At 49.7% G+C, this 16,683-nt stretch overlaps 1 protein-coding gene across 8 annotated transcripts in view; it reads left to right on the top strand.

Annotated features, from left to right (window-relative positions):
• SLC4A4 (solute carrier family 4 member 4) overlaps positions 1–16,683 on the top strand; it is a 182,786-nt gene that overhangs the window by 151,599 nt on the left and 14,504 nt on the right. For 4 of the 8 annotated variants that reach the window (XR_014184009.1, XR_014184010.1, XR_014184011.1 and 1 more), the window contains exons 21-25: positions 189–257; positions 1,834–2,007; positions 3,528–3,689; positions 6,639–6,735; positions 8,711–8,790. Coding sequence is in view for 5 of the 8 variants with exons in the window: in XM_082052103.1 (XP_081908229.1) it covers positions 189–257; positions 1,834–2,007; positions 3,528–3,689; positions 6,639–6,735; positions 8,711–8,754 (546 nt within the window). In the remaining 3 variants the exon portion in view is untranslated. Of the gene's footprint in view, positions 1–188; positions 258–1,833; positions 2,008–3,527; positions 3,690–6,638; positions 6,736–8,710; positions 8,791–9,677; positions 9,816–9,878; positions 13,261–16,683 lie in introns of those variants that run through there. The other 4 variants (XM_082052104.1, XM_082052101.1, XM_082052105.1 and 1 more) reach the window with 2 other exon arrangements.

Below are 16,683 nucleotides of genomic sequence, written 5' to 3'. Positions count from 1 at the left end.
CATAGCGCAAGTGTTCTTGCAGCTCTTGAAACACTGCAGAAGGTTTATTTGCTTTATCACTCTGCATTATCCACTCGTGGGTGCAATTTGAGTTTATTGCAGGTTGGGGATTGTGCCAGCCCAGTGTTAACAAGCGTATTGTGTATGGGAAGGTTATTCACTGGGTTTCTTTGCTCTTCCCCCCACAGTTCATTCCCATGCCGGTGCTCTACGGCGTGTTCCTCTACATGGGTGTTGCTTCCCTCAACGGTGTGCAGGTGAGTCCCCGAACGCCCGGGAGCGACCTTCTCCAGAAGGTGGCCATCGTGAGCCAGTGCGGGGCTTCGCAGCCTCCAGCCTCTCCCTTCTCCTTCGCCGCCTCTGCTTCCTTCCCGAGGAGAGGGTAGCGACTCTTCCCAAATATTGCCGAACACCAAGGGGAGCGATCTGCTCAGCAGCCCTGTGGGCGCTGGGGGCTGCTTTGTGAAGACCTGGAGTCCATCTTTTCCCCCCGCTCAGCGATCCTGAGGCCAGCGTATTTTGGCACAGGCCCCGTGTTTGTTCGCGGGTGGTTCGGGTCCTTTGCTGGGATGTCTGTCGCAGACTGAAGGAAAACAAGGGAAGATGACTTACGGTGGCAGCGGCGCTGTTCGGCAGTGTTAACGAGCGGGAACATTGGTGTTTGCCAGGGGCGGGAAGCCAAGCCCCCTTTCTTTGTCATTGAGGAAATATTACGTAAGGAGCCTTTCTCACAGCACAGTATCTTTAATTTGCCCTAGGAAGCTGGAAGTGTTTTTGTTGCTTTTCTGGCACCCTATTAATTGTGGCCTTTCTTTTTAGCGCTTGGTCGTGCTCTAATGGGAAAAGACTCGCTGTTTTGTGAGCACCATGAGAATTTACTTGGGTATTTTATAAAGCGGCCCTGACTCTGATTCACTCGTTGGGGATGAATGTGGCTGCAGCAGCGGGCAGCCAGCCCGCGCTGGGCAGGGACAGCGAGGGGATTGTAGTGCTCGCCCGGGGTCCGTCCTGCTGGAGATCTCCCCTGCTTCCTGGCCCAGGCGGTCAGGGAGCTGGGCAGCTTGTTTTCCCCTGACCAAGGATGTTTTTCACTCCATGAGAAACCCTGGTTTTGGTTTAACTCCAAGTCCATCCAGTCCAGCATGGGGCAAGGGACGCTGCCTGAAAAGCTGCCTGTCTTCCTCCCGCTTTGGTCGGTGCTTTTCTGTTCTCTGGTGATGCGATGTCTGCCCTCACCTCTGCTGACCTCTGCTCCCAATTTATTTGGAAAAAAAGCATTGTTTTTAAATGCTGAATGTCCTTCCTTTGGTATCAACGGGGCTGGGGAGGGCGGCAGAGGTGGCCCAGAGCTTGAGGCTGGCCGCTGTTTGGGAATTCACCTTGTTTGTTCTGGTCTTGGGGTGATGCTGTGTGCTTCCTTCACGAGAAAATTCCCCACAGCAGATCAGGCTCTTTCTTTCAAAGCCAGCAGAATGACTTATACCAATAGCTTAGTTTCTTGGTTTACACACGCAGAGTCTTGCTTCTTAAAATAAAGGCACCTTAAGGCCTTGCCTCGAGAGATGCTTCGCTCCTGTGTCTCCGTTCAGGTGCCAGGTGCAGTGTAGACTGAGGACTTCCATTTCAGACGCTGAGTTAGTGTGTTTAGCCCACCCTGCGTGAGGCACAGGTCAGTCGGGACAGAGTAACTGTGATGGGTTTTCTGTCAGACTTCCTTTATGAAAGGAAAGCAAGCTGATTCAAGGTCGCGCTTCTTCGTTCAACAATGCTTTTGTATCTGTCTTTTGTGTATCCTGGGTTTCATCTCCATGTCCTGTTTCTTTTCCTCCTCAGTTTATGGATCGGCTGAAGCTGCTCTTGATGCCTCTGAAACACCAGCCCGACTTCATCTACCTACGCCACGTCCCGCTGCGCAGGGTGCACCTCTTCACCTTCCTGCAGGTGCTGTGCCTGGCCCTCCTCTGGATCCTCAAGTCCACCGTGGCTGCCATCATCTTCCCGGTCATGGTAGGTGACGTTCTCCTTCGCCTTCCCCACGCCGCAGACCTCCCACAAACGGCCACATCCCTCACAACACTGACAACGTGGCCGTGGCGCTGTTACGGAAATCCTGTGGAGGAAAACAAACCTGGAAAGTTGATTTTTTTCTAGAAAGGTGTACATAATTTTTGACAGTTCTGGCTGCCACGGTCAGGTTTGCTGTGTTTGCTGTTTTCTCCTTGAGCTGCACGGATGAATGAGAGGTGCATGCTTTTCTTTTTTAATCCACACTAATTACTGTACAGAAAACGTCCCCCTTGCTTTTAAGAACACAAATCACCAAAACCAGAATGAGGCTCACTGCTAAGGGCACATCAGATGGGTGGAGGTTATTAGCTAAAGCAAGAGAAAAAAACGAATGTCTTTTTCCTTAAACTTGAGTAAAAAGACAACAGGGTTGTTTCATAAGGTTTCACTTCTGAGGATGCTGTATAGGTTTGTAGGATGCGTGTCCTCTTTCTAATAATGCGTTTCAGAGTCGCGTTGAACTTATTTTGGTGTTGAATGATAAAATGTTCATCACATTTAATGGTGCAAACCGAGGGAAGGTGCAGTCCAGATGTAGCTGCATCTGGTGACAAAACCTCAGCTGTTTACCCTGGCGAACTTGTTTGTAGGAAAAGCACTTTTAGTACTGACGTAATTCATAATGGGTTAATCGCAGGCACCTACATGGCATCTTTCCTCCACCTGAGTCATTTCTGACTGTAATTATGTCTTAAGTTGCACAAGTCAAAGTTTGAGATCCATTCCTAGGAATCATTTGTGCCATTGATCATCGTTGCTCAGCACAAACTCTTCATCTTAGAGGCAGTTTCTTACTAGCCAAGTAGAGCTGTCCGTCTGTCGGCGTCCCCGTTGGTCAGGCGTAGCTGTGACCTGGGTGTGTGTCTGAGGGTCGTGATAAACCCGGTGTAGATAGAAACACTTACTTTGGGCACGTCCCTTGTTTTTCTCCCAGCGCCTTCAATGCAGTCCCAGAAAAAGCTTTTCCTCCACTTTCACAGTAAAGCTTACTCTGCAAACTCTGAGGATGCAGTTTGGCCCTTGTCTAATTTGTAAAGAGTTCTTACATCTGGGAAAACGGTGAGAAAAAAGTAAAGAGAATTTCTGGCACTGATGTTGTGAACCTGGGTATGTGGACTGAATCCAAAAAGAGATGCAAATACACATCTTTTGTCTCTTCAGTTCGTTATTTTGCCTGATGCCTGGGAGTTGGATGTTAGAGGTGTCCTTTGTCTCTACAGGACCAGTTAGTGATTACATACTTTCGGTTTTTTGTACATTACTCCTGTTTATTCTGACACAAAATAGTCCCAGTTCAGATTTTCAATTTGATGGAAATATCCTGGGTGTTCACCTTGTTCTGCATATGTTAATTCACAACCAGAATTAAAGCGTTTGGGTCCAGATATCATCAACAGGAATGTCCGGAGTGTCCACAGTTGGAGAGGGACCAGACTGACAGTCCCGCTCTGCCGTTGCAGATCCTGGCCCTGGTGGCAGTCAGAAAAGCCATGGACTACCTCTTCTCACAGCATGACCTGAGCTTCCTCGACGACGTCATTCCAGAAAAGGACAAGAAAAAGAAAGAGGACGAGAAGAAGAAGAAAAAGAAGAAGGGCAGTGTGGACAGTGACAATGACGATGTAAGGACCTTTCTGCTCTCGTCAAATGGCTTGTTTCTAGCTAGTTAATGCTGGGTGATGGTCCGTGTCCTCTCCAGCTCTGGGCAGGCGTTTTCCAGCCTCTTTTGAAGCCAACCCCCTCGGTCTTTTGCTGCTACAGCAAACTGGCCCCATCCAAAACTTCTTTTTGCGTTGCCTTCCCTTTTCCAGACGCCACGAGCCTGCGGTAGGTGGTACTCGCACTGCCGAGAAAGAAATCGCACTTTCCACGAGCACTAGGTACCTGCTGAGATGTCACACCCTGCTAGAATGCCTTCTGTCACCCTGCCCTGTCGTCTTTCCCTCGTCCTCCTTTCTCTCCCCCATCATCGTCTTTTATATTTTAGGAGGAGAATGGTTTTCACGAGGAGCTGTGTTACTTCTCAGTGTATTCTGGGTTTCTTTTTTGCCTCTCTTTCTTAATTGCTTGTTTTAAAAACACAAAAAGATGTGACTTGTCGTATCGCAGGGAAGACTGTTTGTGGTTGATAATGCTCATGACCGTAACATTTTAAAAGCATATGTGCCCTTCTGCAGGGTACTCTCTGGTCCTACCTCAGGTTGCAGCATGTCCTAAAATAGCGACTAGACCAGACCCACATGCCTTAGAATATTATACTTTTTGCTGTATATATAATATGCAGAAATATAGTCCTGCTGCCTTTCAACATTCTCCTGCCCAGGCCTGACCTGAACTCAAATCCTATAAATTGCAGTGATGTGCTAAATCTATAGCAGTTGACATAGTAAGTGTGAACTGCCTTCGGAGAGCTGTCTGCTTCAGTCAGTGCTGCCTTTTGCTCCAGCTGGATGACAATGTGAAAAAGGAGCTGGGCTTTACTGATTTTAGGCTACATGGAAAGGACTGAGCACAGTGTCGCTTGTTCTGCTTGTCTGTCTGTCCAGGGTTAACCAAGAAAGGCTTTTCCTGTGAGGCAGACAGAGGTAAGATCACCTGGAACTGGGGAAAAAGGAAACAAAACCCCACATTTCAACATGGCTGGGAGAAGAAAGGCAGCAGGACCGGTCAGGCGGCCCTTTCTCGAGCACCCACGCCCTGGTCACGGACCTGCAGCGACCGTGTTTTGGCCGCTGCTCTGGTTCAGTCTGGCAGAACAGTAGCAACACGAGTTGCTGGTCCATTTGCTCCAAGGCTTACCTAGAATCACAGAATCATTTTGGTTGCAAGAGACGCTCAAGATCATCGAGTCCAACCATTAACCCAGCCCTGGCACTAACCCATGATACCTCTGCACATCCATGTTAGCGGAAACAACGTCCAGCTGTGCAGATGAGAAAAAACAGAAAGGTCTTTCTCTGAAGAATCCATGCTGTATGAAGTAGAGCACGTACACCGCAAGACACAAAGCCAGGACTTTCCTGGGTGAGAGTGCAGGGATGTAGGTTGTAGCCCAGATCCATGCCTTAGTAGATCAGGCTGAATCCCGGCTCAGAGGAATTAACTCTTATTTCAGACAGCAGACTCCCCTTTCCCGTCATTCCCCCAGCACCTGGGAGGCCGAGGCCAAGGCTTTCCTTCCGCAGGTACCTTTGTACAAAAACAAAATGCCCCACTAGCAAATAGTCAACGATGTTTTGACTCCATCCCTCCCGCCTGACTGGTTTGAATCCAGCAGCGTTATGTCCTAAGCCACGACTCCTGTATCTCTGCTGTGTTTTAAGCTACTGCTTCTCTTCTCAGGCTTTTAATGAATTTCAGGTACAGTACTTGATCTAACGGGTAAGAGAATTTCTGCAAAATGTCGGTTCTTAACTCATCCTGGTTTGTTTTCAGCACTTGCTTTTACCAGCTTCCTGAACGTGAAGCGCTGGGCATTGCTGGTTTGATCACTTTGCCCCCTTCCCTTCCAGAAACGCGCCGCGCAGCCGGGGCCGCGGGGCCGGCGGGCAGGACGCGGTGGCGGTGCAGCCAGGAGCGCCGCTGGGCGGTGCTGGGGCAGGCCAGCCTGGCAAAGCCCGGCCTTAGCGCTAGGCAGGGCTCGCTTAAAGCTCTCACCGGGGGCTCGCCAGCCAGCAGGGGCAGCGATGCAGGACCTGCGGAGATTTTCTATAGGCCCACCAGTTCTCCCTCCGGCTTGTCTTTATGAAGTATGAATTAATGCAACCAGTTGCTGCATTTGCCTAATGAAAAATCAAGTTTCCTCTCAGATTTTATGTCCAAAATAAATGGTCCAAGAAAGGCCAGACAATTTATATTCATGGCCTGGTATATTTAATTTAAAAGGTGGCAGCGGGATGTGATAGTCTCTTCCTCCGTTTGGGGCATTTTGACCAGCTGCGGGTACTTTCCGTGTCTCTGTTCTTTTTACATGGTGGGATGTAAATGTGACATGAGCGTCAGAGCTGCTGTTGCACAGATCCGTCACGTTCATTTATTAGCCCTGCGGCGGTGATACATTGGAGGGGTTACCCATGTCTTGTGCTCTGCTTAACACAGAGTCCCAAACGGATTTTGGGGTGGTTTTATTGCCTATGTGGTTTTCTACTGAATCTTCTTTATTTAAGCTGTGCTTATCCCTCAGCCGCATAAAAGTACTTCTGAGGAAACATTTTGCTGTTGGAATATGAAACATTGCTCTGGTTATGTCAAAAAATAATGAGAAATAAGTAAGGGTGGTGCAGCCGAGCGCCGCTGTGCCGAGCGGGCGGTGCGGTGAGCGGAGCAGAGCAGCGGGCGGGGGGGCGGAGGGGAAGGGGCAGCTCACCCAGATCGCTCCTCCAGTGAAGGACGAGGGGAGCGGGGGAGCCACTGCGAATCGGCAGGAACCCGGCTGGACCGGGCTTGCTTTTTCCCTACATCTTTTTCGCATTCCTACAGAAGCTAAATGAAGGATAATTTCAATTTGTAGGAGACAATAAGAGAGAGAGCAGTGAACATATTCTAAGACGTTTTGCACGTTTCTTTCACAGTCTGACTGCCCCTACCCAGAAAAAGTCCCAAGTATTAAAATACCAATGGACATCATGGAGCAGGAACCTTTCCTAAGTGATAGCAAACCTGCCGACAGTGAGTAGAACCAACCTCTTGCATGCCTGCTTGACTCTGACTTACAGTACAAATAGAAATACATATATATATATATTTATATATATTTTTTTTAGAGCATTGATTTTAAAAAAAGCTTTCCTATTACTTGAGAAGTACTTGTTCTTGTTTTCCTCTTTTTTAATTACCCAGGCTTCTGATTTATGACAAATAATGGTTTTGTGGGTTTTTTCTTGGCTTGTTACAAAATAGATGTTGTTCCTTCTGGTGCCTCCAGCCTAAACGCCTTTATCCAGCTGCTAACGGGTCTCTGGTCGCTCCCCCTCTCCTCTCTCTTTTCCCATTTCGTGTGAGCTGCGCTGATGCCGTGGTTTATTTTTCCCTGGAGCCTGGCGTTCTGGATTTGCAGCATGTCTACACTGCGTTGCTGTCCCGTTATGTTCGTCTCCTTAGGTGCCAAGCAGTTGCACAAATCAGTGCTTTAAAGAGTAATTAAGTGTGTCATTAATCAGCATTGCACATTAAGCTGACAAGCAGTGATCAGTTGACCATTAACATATTTCCCTTCTTAGGTGATTTGCTTTTGTGCTTCTCTGTTTCTTTTTAATTTCTTGACATTAATATCCATAATTGTTTATTGTAACCTTCATTTTCAGTAGTTTTCACTTCTCGTGTTATAGTCTTTTAAGAGAGGAATTGGGATTAACGATTGACCTGAATTTTTTGGCTTTTGCTCTGTTTTTTCAAATGCTGTGAGCAGCGTGTCCCATCTGGAGACGAATACGCTGCCTCGTCCTCCCACAGGAGGGGACGGTACTAACTCGGTGCTGCGGCGATGCTGCCGCCGAGATTTTTAGGAACATAGTTTAGATCCCTAAACTATAATTTAAGTACTGGCGTTTAAGTCCCTTGGCTTTTGGGTGCATTTAGATATATTTGACAATCCTAGGCTGGTTTCTGCCGTTTGTAGATACAGGAACACTTAGAGGCTGGCACTATGAAACAAAGCCGGAGAGAAAGAAGAGATTCCCTTGCTATTTAGATATTCTCGGTGTTTTACTGATGAGGAAACGGAGTGAAGTCAACCTCAGATAACCACACAAATCCTCCTCATTTTTGTGTGAAAATCCCCTGATGTGCTAGAAACAAATTACATCCTAGATGCTGTTACATGGGTTTTTGTGGTCAGGTGCGTAGTTTCCAATGTCCCTAAGGCCGAATAATTAGAAATTAAGTTAATTCTTGTGCCACGAGCCCGTTGGAATGCCCTTTCAGACAGCACGGGGTAGGTCACCCATGAGCTGAGCAGTACCTTCTTGGCATATTTGTACATTTCAGAAATTGATTTGCTGTCTTTTATTTAGAAACATGGCAAAAAAGAAAACAGGCTCCTTTACTAGAAAAAGTAGCTGGAATCTGCTCTGCAATTCCAAGTAAATTCATAATAATGGTACTACCATCCCGTACTTAAACATATTTTGCATGTGCTGAGTGCTCGCAAACACCGGAGCAGCCGAGGCAGAGGTGGATTCCAACCCAGCTGTTTCTTGATCCGAACACCAAATAGATTTTTCAGTCCCGAGCTTTTCTTCAGCAGTAGCTAGAGCAGGGTTGTGTGACTAACAACAGAACAGCACGTGGCCACACGGGGCCCGGGGGGCGAGTGGTCGCGGGCAGCGGGCTGCCTGCTCCCACGCCACGGCTGGGACTGAGGAGCACGGGTCACTGGGGAGGTGGATGGAAGGTAAGTGTCCTAAAGGTGGTGAAACTCTTGGGAAAAGAGTCTTTTTGGTCCCGTTGGCAGTTCAAGGGTTTTTATCTCAAAGGAGACATGTAAATTCGGTCTTTTTATGTACAAGCTGTGAAATTCGTCTGACAGGCAGTCAGCATTAGAAAGTGTTGCCCAATACATCAGAATTTGCTGGGGAAACCGAGGCTTGAGATGCCATCAGTGCTGCGGGCAGTGACCAACAGGGCTTTGTTCCCTCCCCAACAGGAGAAAAATCACCAACATTCCTTGAACGCCATACGTCGTGCTGATACGATTCCTTTCCTTCAGTCATACGCCATGCCAAGGTAAGAACCCATAATATATATGTATAAATTATATATAAAATTTGTAATGATTCCTCTAAAGCATCTCAGCTACCCCTCAGTATACCAAAGGTCAATGGGGCGAAGTTGCTGTCCCCCTATAGGAAACTTCCAGGGCGCTTGGGGAGAATTCCCTGCGTGCCAGATTCACCAGCATGGCCTTGGGAGGGGCGTGGGGAGCCCGTGGACACCGCGGTGTTCCACCAGCTCCACTAGTGGTGTCTTTTTTGGGGTGGAAAGCAGAAGAAAGATGTGGAACGACTGTAAGGAGTCTAGAAAACACATCTACAGGGGAAAAATAAATGAATTGGGATTGTTCAACCTTTAAAAAGAACAAAAGAGATAGTAAGAGAAAATTACTATTACAGTTACCTTGGGTCCTGTAACAGGGTGTTGCAAGAAGGAAGTAATCTGGTTTCCCATATCCGTGGTAGTTAATAGAGTAAATAACGACTTTAAATTGCAGCAAGGGAGAGTTTACTAAAAACGCATGAGAGCTGCGCTGTGGCTCAGCGGCTCGGGGCCCCGGGGGCCGCACAGCGCCGGGTCTGGGCTGGCGTGGCCTCTGCAGTGTCGAGCACGTATCTACACGTCCGGGTGCCAGACAGTGTGTGAAATTCATCTCCGTGGGTGCAACCAGGGTACTTCCGAGACAGTCAATGAGTGTGGCTGCAGCTTGGCGTGAAGCACAAGTGCTGGATACGTGGAGCACCTCGGTCAATGAGGGGCTGGTTTTTCTCTCGCGGGCTGTAGATTTGGGGAATTGCTCCCTGGGGGCTGGGCCAGCAGAATGCCCACGGGCACAGCGGGCGCTGTCGGGAGTCACGAGGACGGCGCCCACCCTCACCTTGTCTCCCTTCTCTTCGCAGCCCTCCACGAACTCCAGTCAAAGTTGTGCCTCAAATTAGAATAGAACTTGAGCCTGAAGACAATGCTTTTTTCTGGAGGAGCAAGGGAACAGAAACTACTTTGTAATTTGTCTGTCTGTTCAATCTTTTCTGGGATTTTTATTTTTTTGTCACTAGCCGAATGTTAAAACGCTGTAATGCTCTCTCTTCCCACCGGCATAGGTAAGCGCGGCATCGCCCGCTGCCCTCGGCACCGCTCCGCCGCGCTCTCCCCACCCGTCCTTCCGCGCTGACCAACGCTCGTCTTTGCCTTCTCTGCCGCTTCTCTTTCGTTGTCAAGCAGGGGGCAGAGGTGTTAAGGATGTAATGTAGGACCTGTGGGAGATGTCAGAGGAGCTGGCGTCACCGTAGTTATGTAACTGTGTGTTTGTTTGTCTGAACAAAACTGACCTCCAGGCTAATGCAACGTCTTTCTTACACTGCTCAAAGATGCTGAAAGTGCTGCTAATACTAATTTGCTCTTAAAGCCTGTACTTGTAGTTAACACGAGAAGGAAAAGGAAAAGGTACTTCACTCCCAGCAAAGACAAACTGTTTCCATCGTTGTAGCATGTGTGTTGAAATGTCCCTTTCCTATGCAATTTTTTTTAAAGAAACACTTTAATGGACTTAATCTGTCAGGTACATGGAAGAGTGTTATTTTCCTAGATTATTTTGTTTAAATTATGGGGGCCTAACCTACAACTTTTTTTTTGTCAATTTTTTTAACCTTTTTTTTAATTACTGTAAAGAAGAAATGAATTTTTCCTGCAGCAGGAAACATATAGTTATGAGTAGTTCTACCTCTTATTTCTAGACGCCAGGCTTTCTGTAAAAATGTATTGTACAATATATAATGTGATTTTTACAAGAAAAACAAACCAGAACAAACACCACCACACCACAATCTCCAGGACACGGCACAGGGCTGGATCAGTTTGATTAGCACCTTCTGCTCTGAAGCGTCTGTTCTCCTTAGGGTTATGGACGTTTGGTTTTCGTTGGTTGGTTTTTTTATAAATAATCTAGCGTTGCTGTGAAGGAGACAGATTGTAACTTAAATCTCTTGCAGTCTAGGAAGAGTCTTAAATGTAATGGTGGTGAGCAAAGCACTGACCGGCTAAGGATGTCAGTGGACAGATGCTGATTGTATTCACGTCGATCTGCTATGTGGCATAGTTAGAATTCTCTCTCGTGACACGTCCGTGTGTGCACGTCTGTGTGTGTAGCGGCGAGAAGCCCCGTGTGCGGTGCAGGCACACGAGGGCCCCGCTGCGGAGGGAGCCGCGGTGACCCGGGGTGTCCATCCCGGCGCCGGAGCGGCCAGGCTCACAAATCAGATCTCTTTACCATCATCCGCAGGATTTACCCTAAATCTTGAGTGCTCAGCACTAGGCCTGTTGTCCGTGCAAGGTCAGTACCAAGCAGGCTGGGCATGGCCATGCACAGGCTTTTAGTTTTATACCAGATGAGCTAAACTCACCCTGTGAGACGTGATTTTCTTTCTGCAGCACGTACACATTACGTACTGGTCTGTGCATATAAACATGCATCGGGGAAATTGGGCTTCACCAAGACATTGCTTTGATGGGGCATGAGGATTACGTGTAAAACACTGTAAAGGCTTCAGAAAAAAAGAGGGGGGAAAAAATAAAAGTCCAGCTGTAAGGGCTAATTCCCCAACGGGGAAAATTTCCCCCAAGCACCGGCACCTTGCCGCAGCTTCCGATGTTGCAAAACCAAAGTCTGTGTTGATTAAGAAAACAGAATTTCTTGATGTACTGAGACCTTATATGACAAATTCAGCATCTACTCACTACTAACAGCCCTATCAGCAACTGGAGCTGCAGAACAGGTTGTTCTTTTTGTTCCCTGGCGTACTGTAGAAGCTCCTGCCCACTCACTACAGTGCGCAGGTTTAAAGATGGGCAGGTAGTTTGAGTCTGATCTCCTGCAAGCGGTCACTGCTGCGTAAAGATGGAGTTGAAGAGGCACCTACACAGCACCCACACGTGCACACACGTCCCTACATTCCCCAGTGACTCGTTACCGAGGGATCTCAATCTCTGCATACACAAAACGTGCGTGGACTGGAAGCGTGAACGCGGTGATCGGCACCGGAGCGAGCGCGGCTTCTCCTCTCTGCTGCCCTCGGGGATCGGCATCCTGGGAACACGGCCCTAAACGCTTGGGAAAGGCTGGGACAGCATGAGAAATGACCAGAAGAGGCTCTGTGATCCCGTCTGCGAGCCGAGGACAGATCACCTGCAAGTGCAATGCCAACGTAAAGGGTTTCCGCTCCTCGGTGAGCATCAGCCCCTGACTGCCCAAGGGAGACCGACTCGCCTGTCACCTGGGGAGTACACGAGAGCCTTTTAGGTTTTGTCCTGAGCTTTTATTTGTAGGAATCCAAATAACTGACAAAGGAGAGGTCACAACAGGTGAACAGGGAGAGCGGGCTGTTCTGCGGGAGCGCCGGCCGGGGTCCTGCGGCTCCGTGCGCTGTCACCTGCTGATTCGTCTCCACAAAATGAGGTCTTCCACTTTCAACCATGGTAAATGTACTTGAAATGTATTGACTGCTGATCTAGACCTTTCTCTCTTTATTTTTTTCGTTTAACCTGAGCGAGCTGTGGTACAGAGGCTAGTGTTGCTGAGGTGACGGGACAAAGGTTTCGGTAGCTTTTTATGGAAAAATGCAGAACGCTGGGGACAGGAGCTGGAATTCTTTCCTTTCCTGGCCCCTGACAATAGTGCTTCATTGGTGGCTGTGTCTCCTTTTTTGGTTTTTCCTTTAAAATTACAAAAAAGCCGCAGACAACGCAAAGATGTTAAGCAGGATCTCTGCTGGCATCAGAGAGCGGGCAGGGAGAGGGGCTGGAGTCACCGCAGGGAGAGTTTCACTGCACTTAGAGCTTTGAGAAAACTCACGCTCATTTTGAACCAGAATTGGGTATTCTGGGGCAGGCGCTTCTGGGAATGTGTGTGGACTCTGAAATCAGGGGAAGGTGTAGAGAAATGATCCTGGTCCCTGCGGCGCGGTGGCCCTGCCCTGCGGCCCGGCTCGCTCGTCCCTGCCCTGCGGCCCGGCTCACTGGTCCCCGTGACCCGGCTCGCTGGTCCCTGCGGCGCGGTGGCCCTGCCCTGCGGCCCGGCTCGCTGGTCCCCGTGACCCGGCTCGCTCGTCCCTGCGGCCGAGGCTTCTTTGCATCCATTACTGGGTTTTTTAATCAACACGCACTTTCAGATAGTTTTATTATTGTTTTTAATTCTCTTGAGTCTCTCTTTGCTTTGGAGGAAAGAATTAAAAAATAGTGTAAAATGAGTGGATCAAGATGGTGGAACAAAAAGGAAAAAAAGCAGAAACATTTCAATATATTAAAATGATTTTTTTTCCCGGTAATATAAAACGTGAAATTCCTTATAACATTATAGTATTTTACAGTTTTATGGAGCTTTCTATTGTGACTTTTATGGAATCAAAAGATGAAGATGATGAGATATTTTAGCATTTCTATTTTTCAAAATTAAATGTATACTGAAAATAAAGTAACTTTATGCATTTATGGGAGAGTGTGTGTGTTTGTTTTCCCTGGTTAGTCGTGTTTGGATTAAGATTCTGTATGGCTGTTGTGTAATTGCCGTTCAAGGGGAACGCGCGGCAGCTCCGTGAACAGACGCAGGGAAGGCGTTCGGGGAGCTCGGGAGGATGTGCGGGTAGAAAGGGGGTTTTCATGGTAGAAGTGCCCTCTCCCGAGGTAAGATATTGAAGCGTTTTGGGGAGTGAGGTACGATTGTTCATGAATAAAGGTGGGCAAGCCGTGCCGGTGACAGAAATGGGTTCTTTTGAGCCAAGTTCATGGTGAAGAACCCGGGCCGTGTGCTGCGGTTGCGATGGTGGCGCCGGAGCGGCCGCAGGCGTCTCACCCGTCCCGCCGGGCCGGCTCCGGTCAGGCAGCACCAAGCTCCGCGCTCTTAGCCTGGCACCAAAACCCCCTTATTGTCCACGTCTTTCCCATCTTGTCAGAGCGGAAAGTGTTTTGTGGGGGACGCTCAGACCGGACATTTTGGGGACTCTGCTACATTTTGAGTAGCTACTTCTTGGCCAGGGTAACAGGATTGTCACCTGTGGAAATTACTCAACCTGTTGCAGCTGCTGAAGCCCCAGGGCTTGGGCTGGGTAGCATGAAATTCACCTGTGGGCGGCTCCTCTCGCCCTTAAATTGCTGCCCCTCCGCCCCCCCACCCCTCCCCTGGCTGGGAGATTCTGCTGAGCTTTGAGTGTCAGGCTGGAGGAAAACCCTTGCGGCTCCTTTTGGGAACACACCGCACACAGCACAGGAGAGAAGTAAAGGTATGAGCCTGGGTGCTCGGGCTGGGTGGTGGGTGCGGGCGGCCGGGAGGGCGGCCGTGGCCTTGGGGCTGGGGGAGTCCCTGGGAAAGCGAGCAGCCCAGCGGTTCTCCGGGGCAGGGGCACGGCGAGCAGGCAAACGCAGCGCTTTCAACCCTTTTGAAATGTTGGTATGGATTTAGTCATTGATTTTTTTAAATCCAAAGAAAAGGACAGAGGTTGGTCACCTTACTCATTTCTGTACTTGGTTAACATGTTCTCCAGCAGTAAATCCCTCGCCCAGGTGCCGGGCGCCTGGCAGGGAGGTGGAAAGAGCCGTGTGTGGCGCTGCAGGCAAGCCATGGCAGCTTTGGGGAGTTCTTTCCCATTTTTAGGAAACCCTACCCTGCTGTTTGTCAATTAATTAACACTTGCGCACTTTGATCCCTGCAGGACCCCGGGAGCCCCTCGCACGGACCGTCATTATCAGAAAGGTAAATGCCAGGAGCTGCTCTATCAGGTGGCTTTAGTGTCCGGAGCAGTTTATGGGACACCTTTCCCATAGCAGCTTTTCCCTGGTTGGAAACTATTACCAGTGTTGCTCCCACCATGCTGCTGCACCTGCAATGTATTGCTGCTTAATTATTGCTGCAACAGCTCTGCAATTAGTGCGAAGAGCCGTTTTGCAGCTCGAGACAGCTGTGGTGGGGAGCGGCATCTGCCTTGCAGAAGTTTTTGAGGTGGGAGGGGAGGTTTATCCATTTTAGTTGCATTGCCTGATGCGTCCTCACCGCTATCCGACTTCGCAAGGTGCTGTGCAGGAAGGTGCTGGGGGTGAGGATTGCCAGTCCGATTTGCATCCTTGTGTTCTGGTGATCAGCAGATAGCCAGGGCTTGGCTTGTTCTTCCAAATGTTTCAAAATGAGGAAACGAGTTATAGAGCTGCTAAGAAAAACTCAGGAGGCAAAACCAGCCTGTGCCGAGGCTGCGCACAGCGGCTGCGGCAGCTCCGAGGGCAGGAGGAGGGAGACCGGTAAACACATTGAAAAAACAAACAACAAACCAAAACCCACAGCGCGGTGGAGGGTGGAAAATGGCAGCAGTTTCTGGCCGGGTTGGCAGAGGGCTGGATGGGGAACATCTCGGGGTGCTTTGCTTTGCTGGATGGGAACGTCTCGGGGTGCTTTGCTTTGCTGGATGGGAGCGTCTCGGGGTGCTTGGCTGGATGGGAACGTCTTGGGGTGCTTTGCTTTGCTGGATGGGAACGTCTCGGGGTGCTTGGCTGGATGGGAATGTCTCGGGGTGCTTTGCTTTGCTGGATGGGAGCGTCTCGGGGTGCTTGGCTGGATGGGAACGTCTTGGGGTGCTTGGCTGGATGGGGAACGTCTCGGGGTGCTTGGCTGGATGGGAACGTCTCGGGGTGCTTGGCTGGATGGGAATGTCTCGGGGTGCTTTGCTTTGCTGGATGGGGAACATCGTGGGTGTGCTTGGCTGGATGGGGAATGCCTCGGGTGCTTTGCTGTCCAGGTCCCTGCCCACAGGTTGCTCTGGCCCCCCAGGCCTTCTCAGAAGTCAGCCAGTTTTAATAAGAACAGTTGTTTTGTTCTGTGTTTCCCTGCGCGAGCGGTGACAGCCGCGGCGGCTTTGCGGCCGTGGGCGCGTTTGCCCGCGCATCCTGCGCGTCCCGCCGCGCCTGCGCCGGCCCCGGGGGTTCCCTGGTGAGTGTTCTGTTCTTTGCCCCGTGCGCTGCCGTGGTAGCTCCTCCTTCCCAAAAAGGTGGGAGCTCCCAGGCAAGGTTCCGGTGCAAAGCAAGTGGACGTGTCCTGTGCACCGGGCTGCGGTGGAAAGAGCTGCTGGCTCCGTGGGGAGGGTCTGGAGGTATTTTGGAGAAGTGGCCCATTTCTAAAATGAAGTCCTTAATAATGGATGCAATATCTTTAATGGCACGGTGTGATCACTTGTCTAATTAGTTGGCAGGGAGGAAGGTGTGGCAGAATTAGGTTTTCCCGTACGTAATTAAGGGTGGCGGGAGCCCAACACCAGTGCCGATAACCGCGGAGGGCAGAGCGCGTGTTACGGCCCCGAGCCCGCGCCGGGTCAGCAGCGTTTCTCACAGGCTTTAGGATGGGGATCCGTGGGGCACGGGGGTTTCTGCGGGTCAGCCGCGTCCCAGGTGCTCTTCGCTCGGGACGAAAAGCCCCACCAGTCCCTGGACCAGCATGTGGGCAGACACGAGGCGTTTCTGTCCTTGTGTTCTGTGCATGTCGAGTCTGCCTGTGGTCCCAGAAGATAAGCCAGGGGGTTGCTTTTTGTCTCTGTTTTAGCTGTTCTTTCCCGCTTGGTTTGGGGTGCAGGGCTTGGGAAGGGTTGCTCTCAGGCGAGACAGTAGCAAACATCTAAACAAAACTATGCCCTTTGACTTCACCTTCTGACAAGGCTTAATTCTTTGCTAAGCTCCTGCAAGCCAGAAGGATGGGACATCACAGCAGAAAGTGATGCCTGCTCCAAACTCCAGAAAATACTTTGTGTGCAGAGCAAATCCCGTGCCGAAGTTTTGAGCCGTGAGCTGGAGGGGGTTACGACACACCTGGGTGCTGAAACTGAAGAGTTTCTCTTGCCCAGTAACACACTCCTTGCTCAAAAAATAGAAGATATCTTA

The sequence above is a fragment of the Streptopelia decaocto genome (genome assembly GCF_964273445.1).
Source record: "Streptopelia decaocto genome assembly, chromosome: 4".
NCBI lineage: Eukaryota > Metazoa > Chordata > Aves > Columbiformes > Columbidae > Streptopelia > Streptopelia decaocto.
The sequence above is the reverse complement of the archived record's forward strand: the minus strand, read 5'-3'. Positions and strand labels throughout refer to the sequence as shown.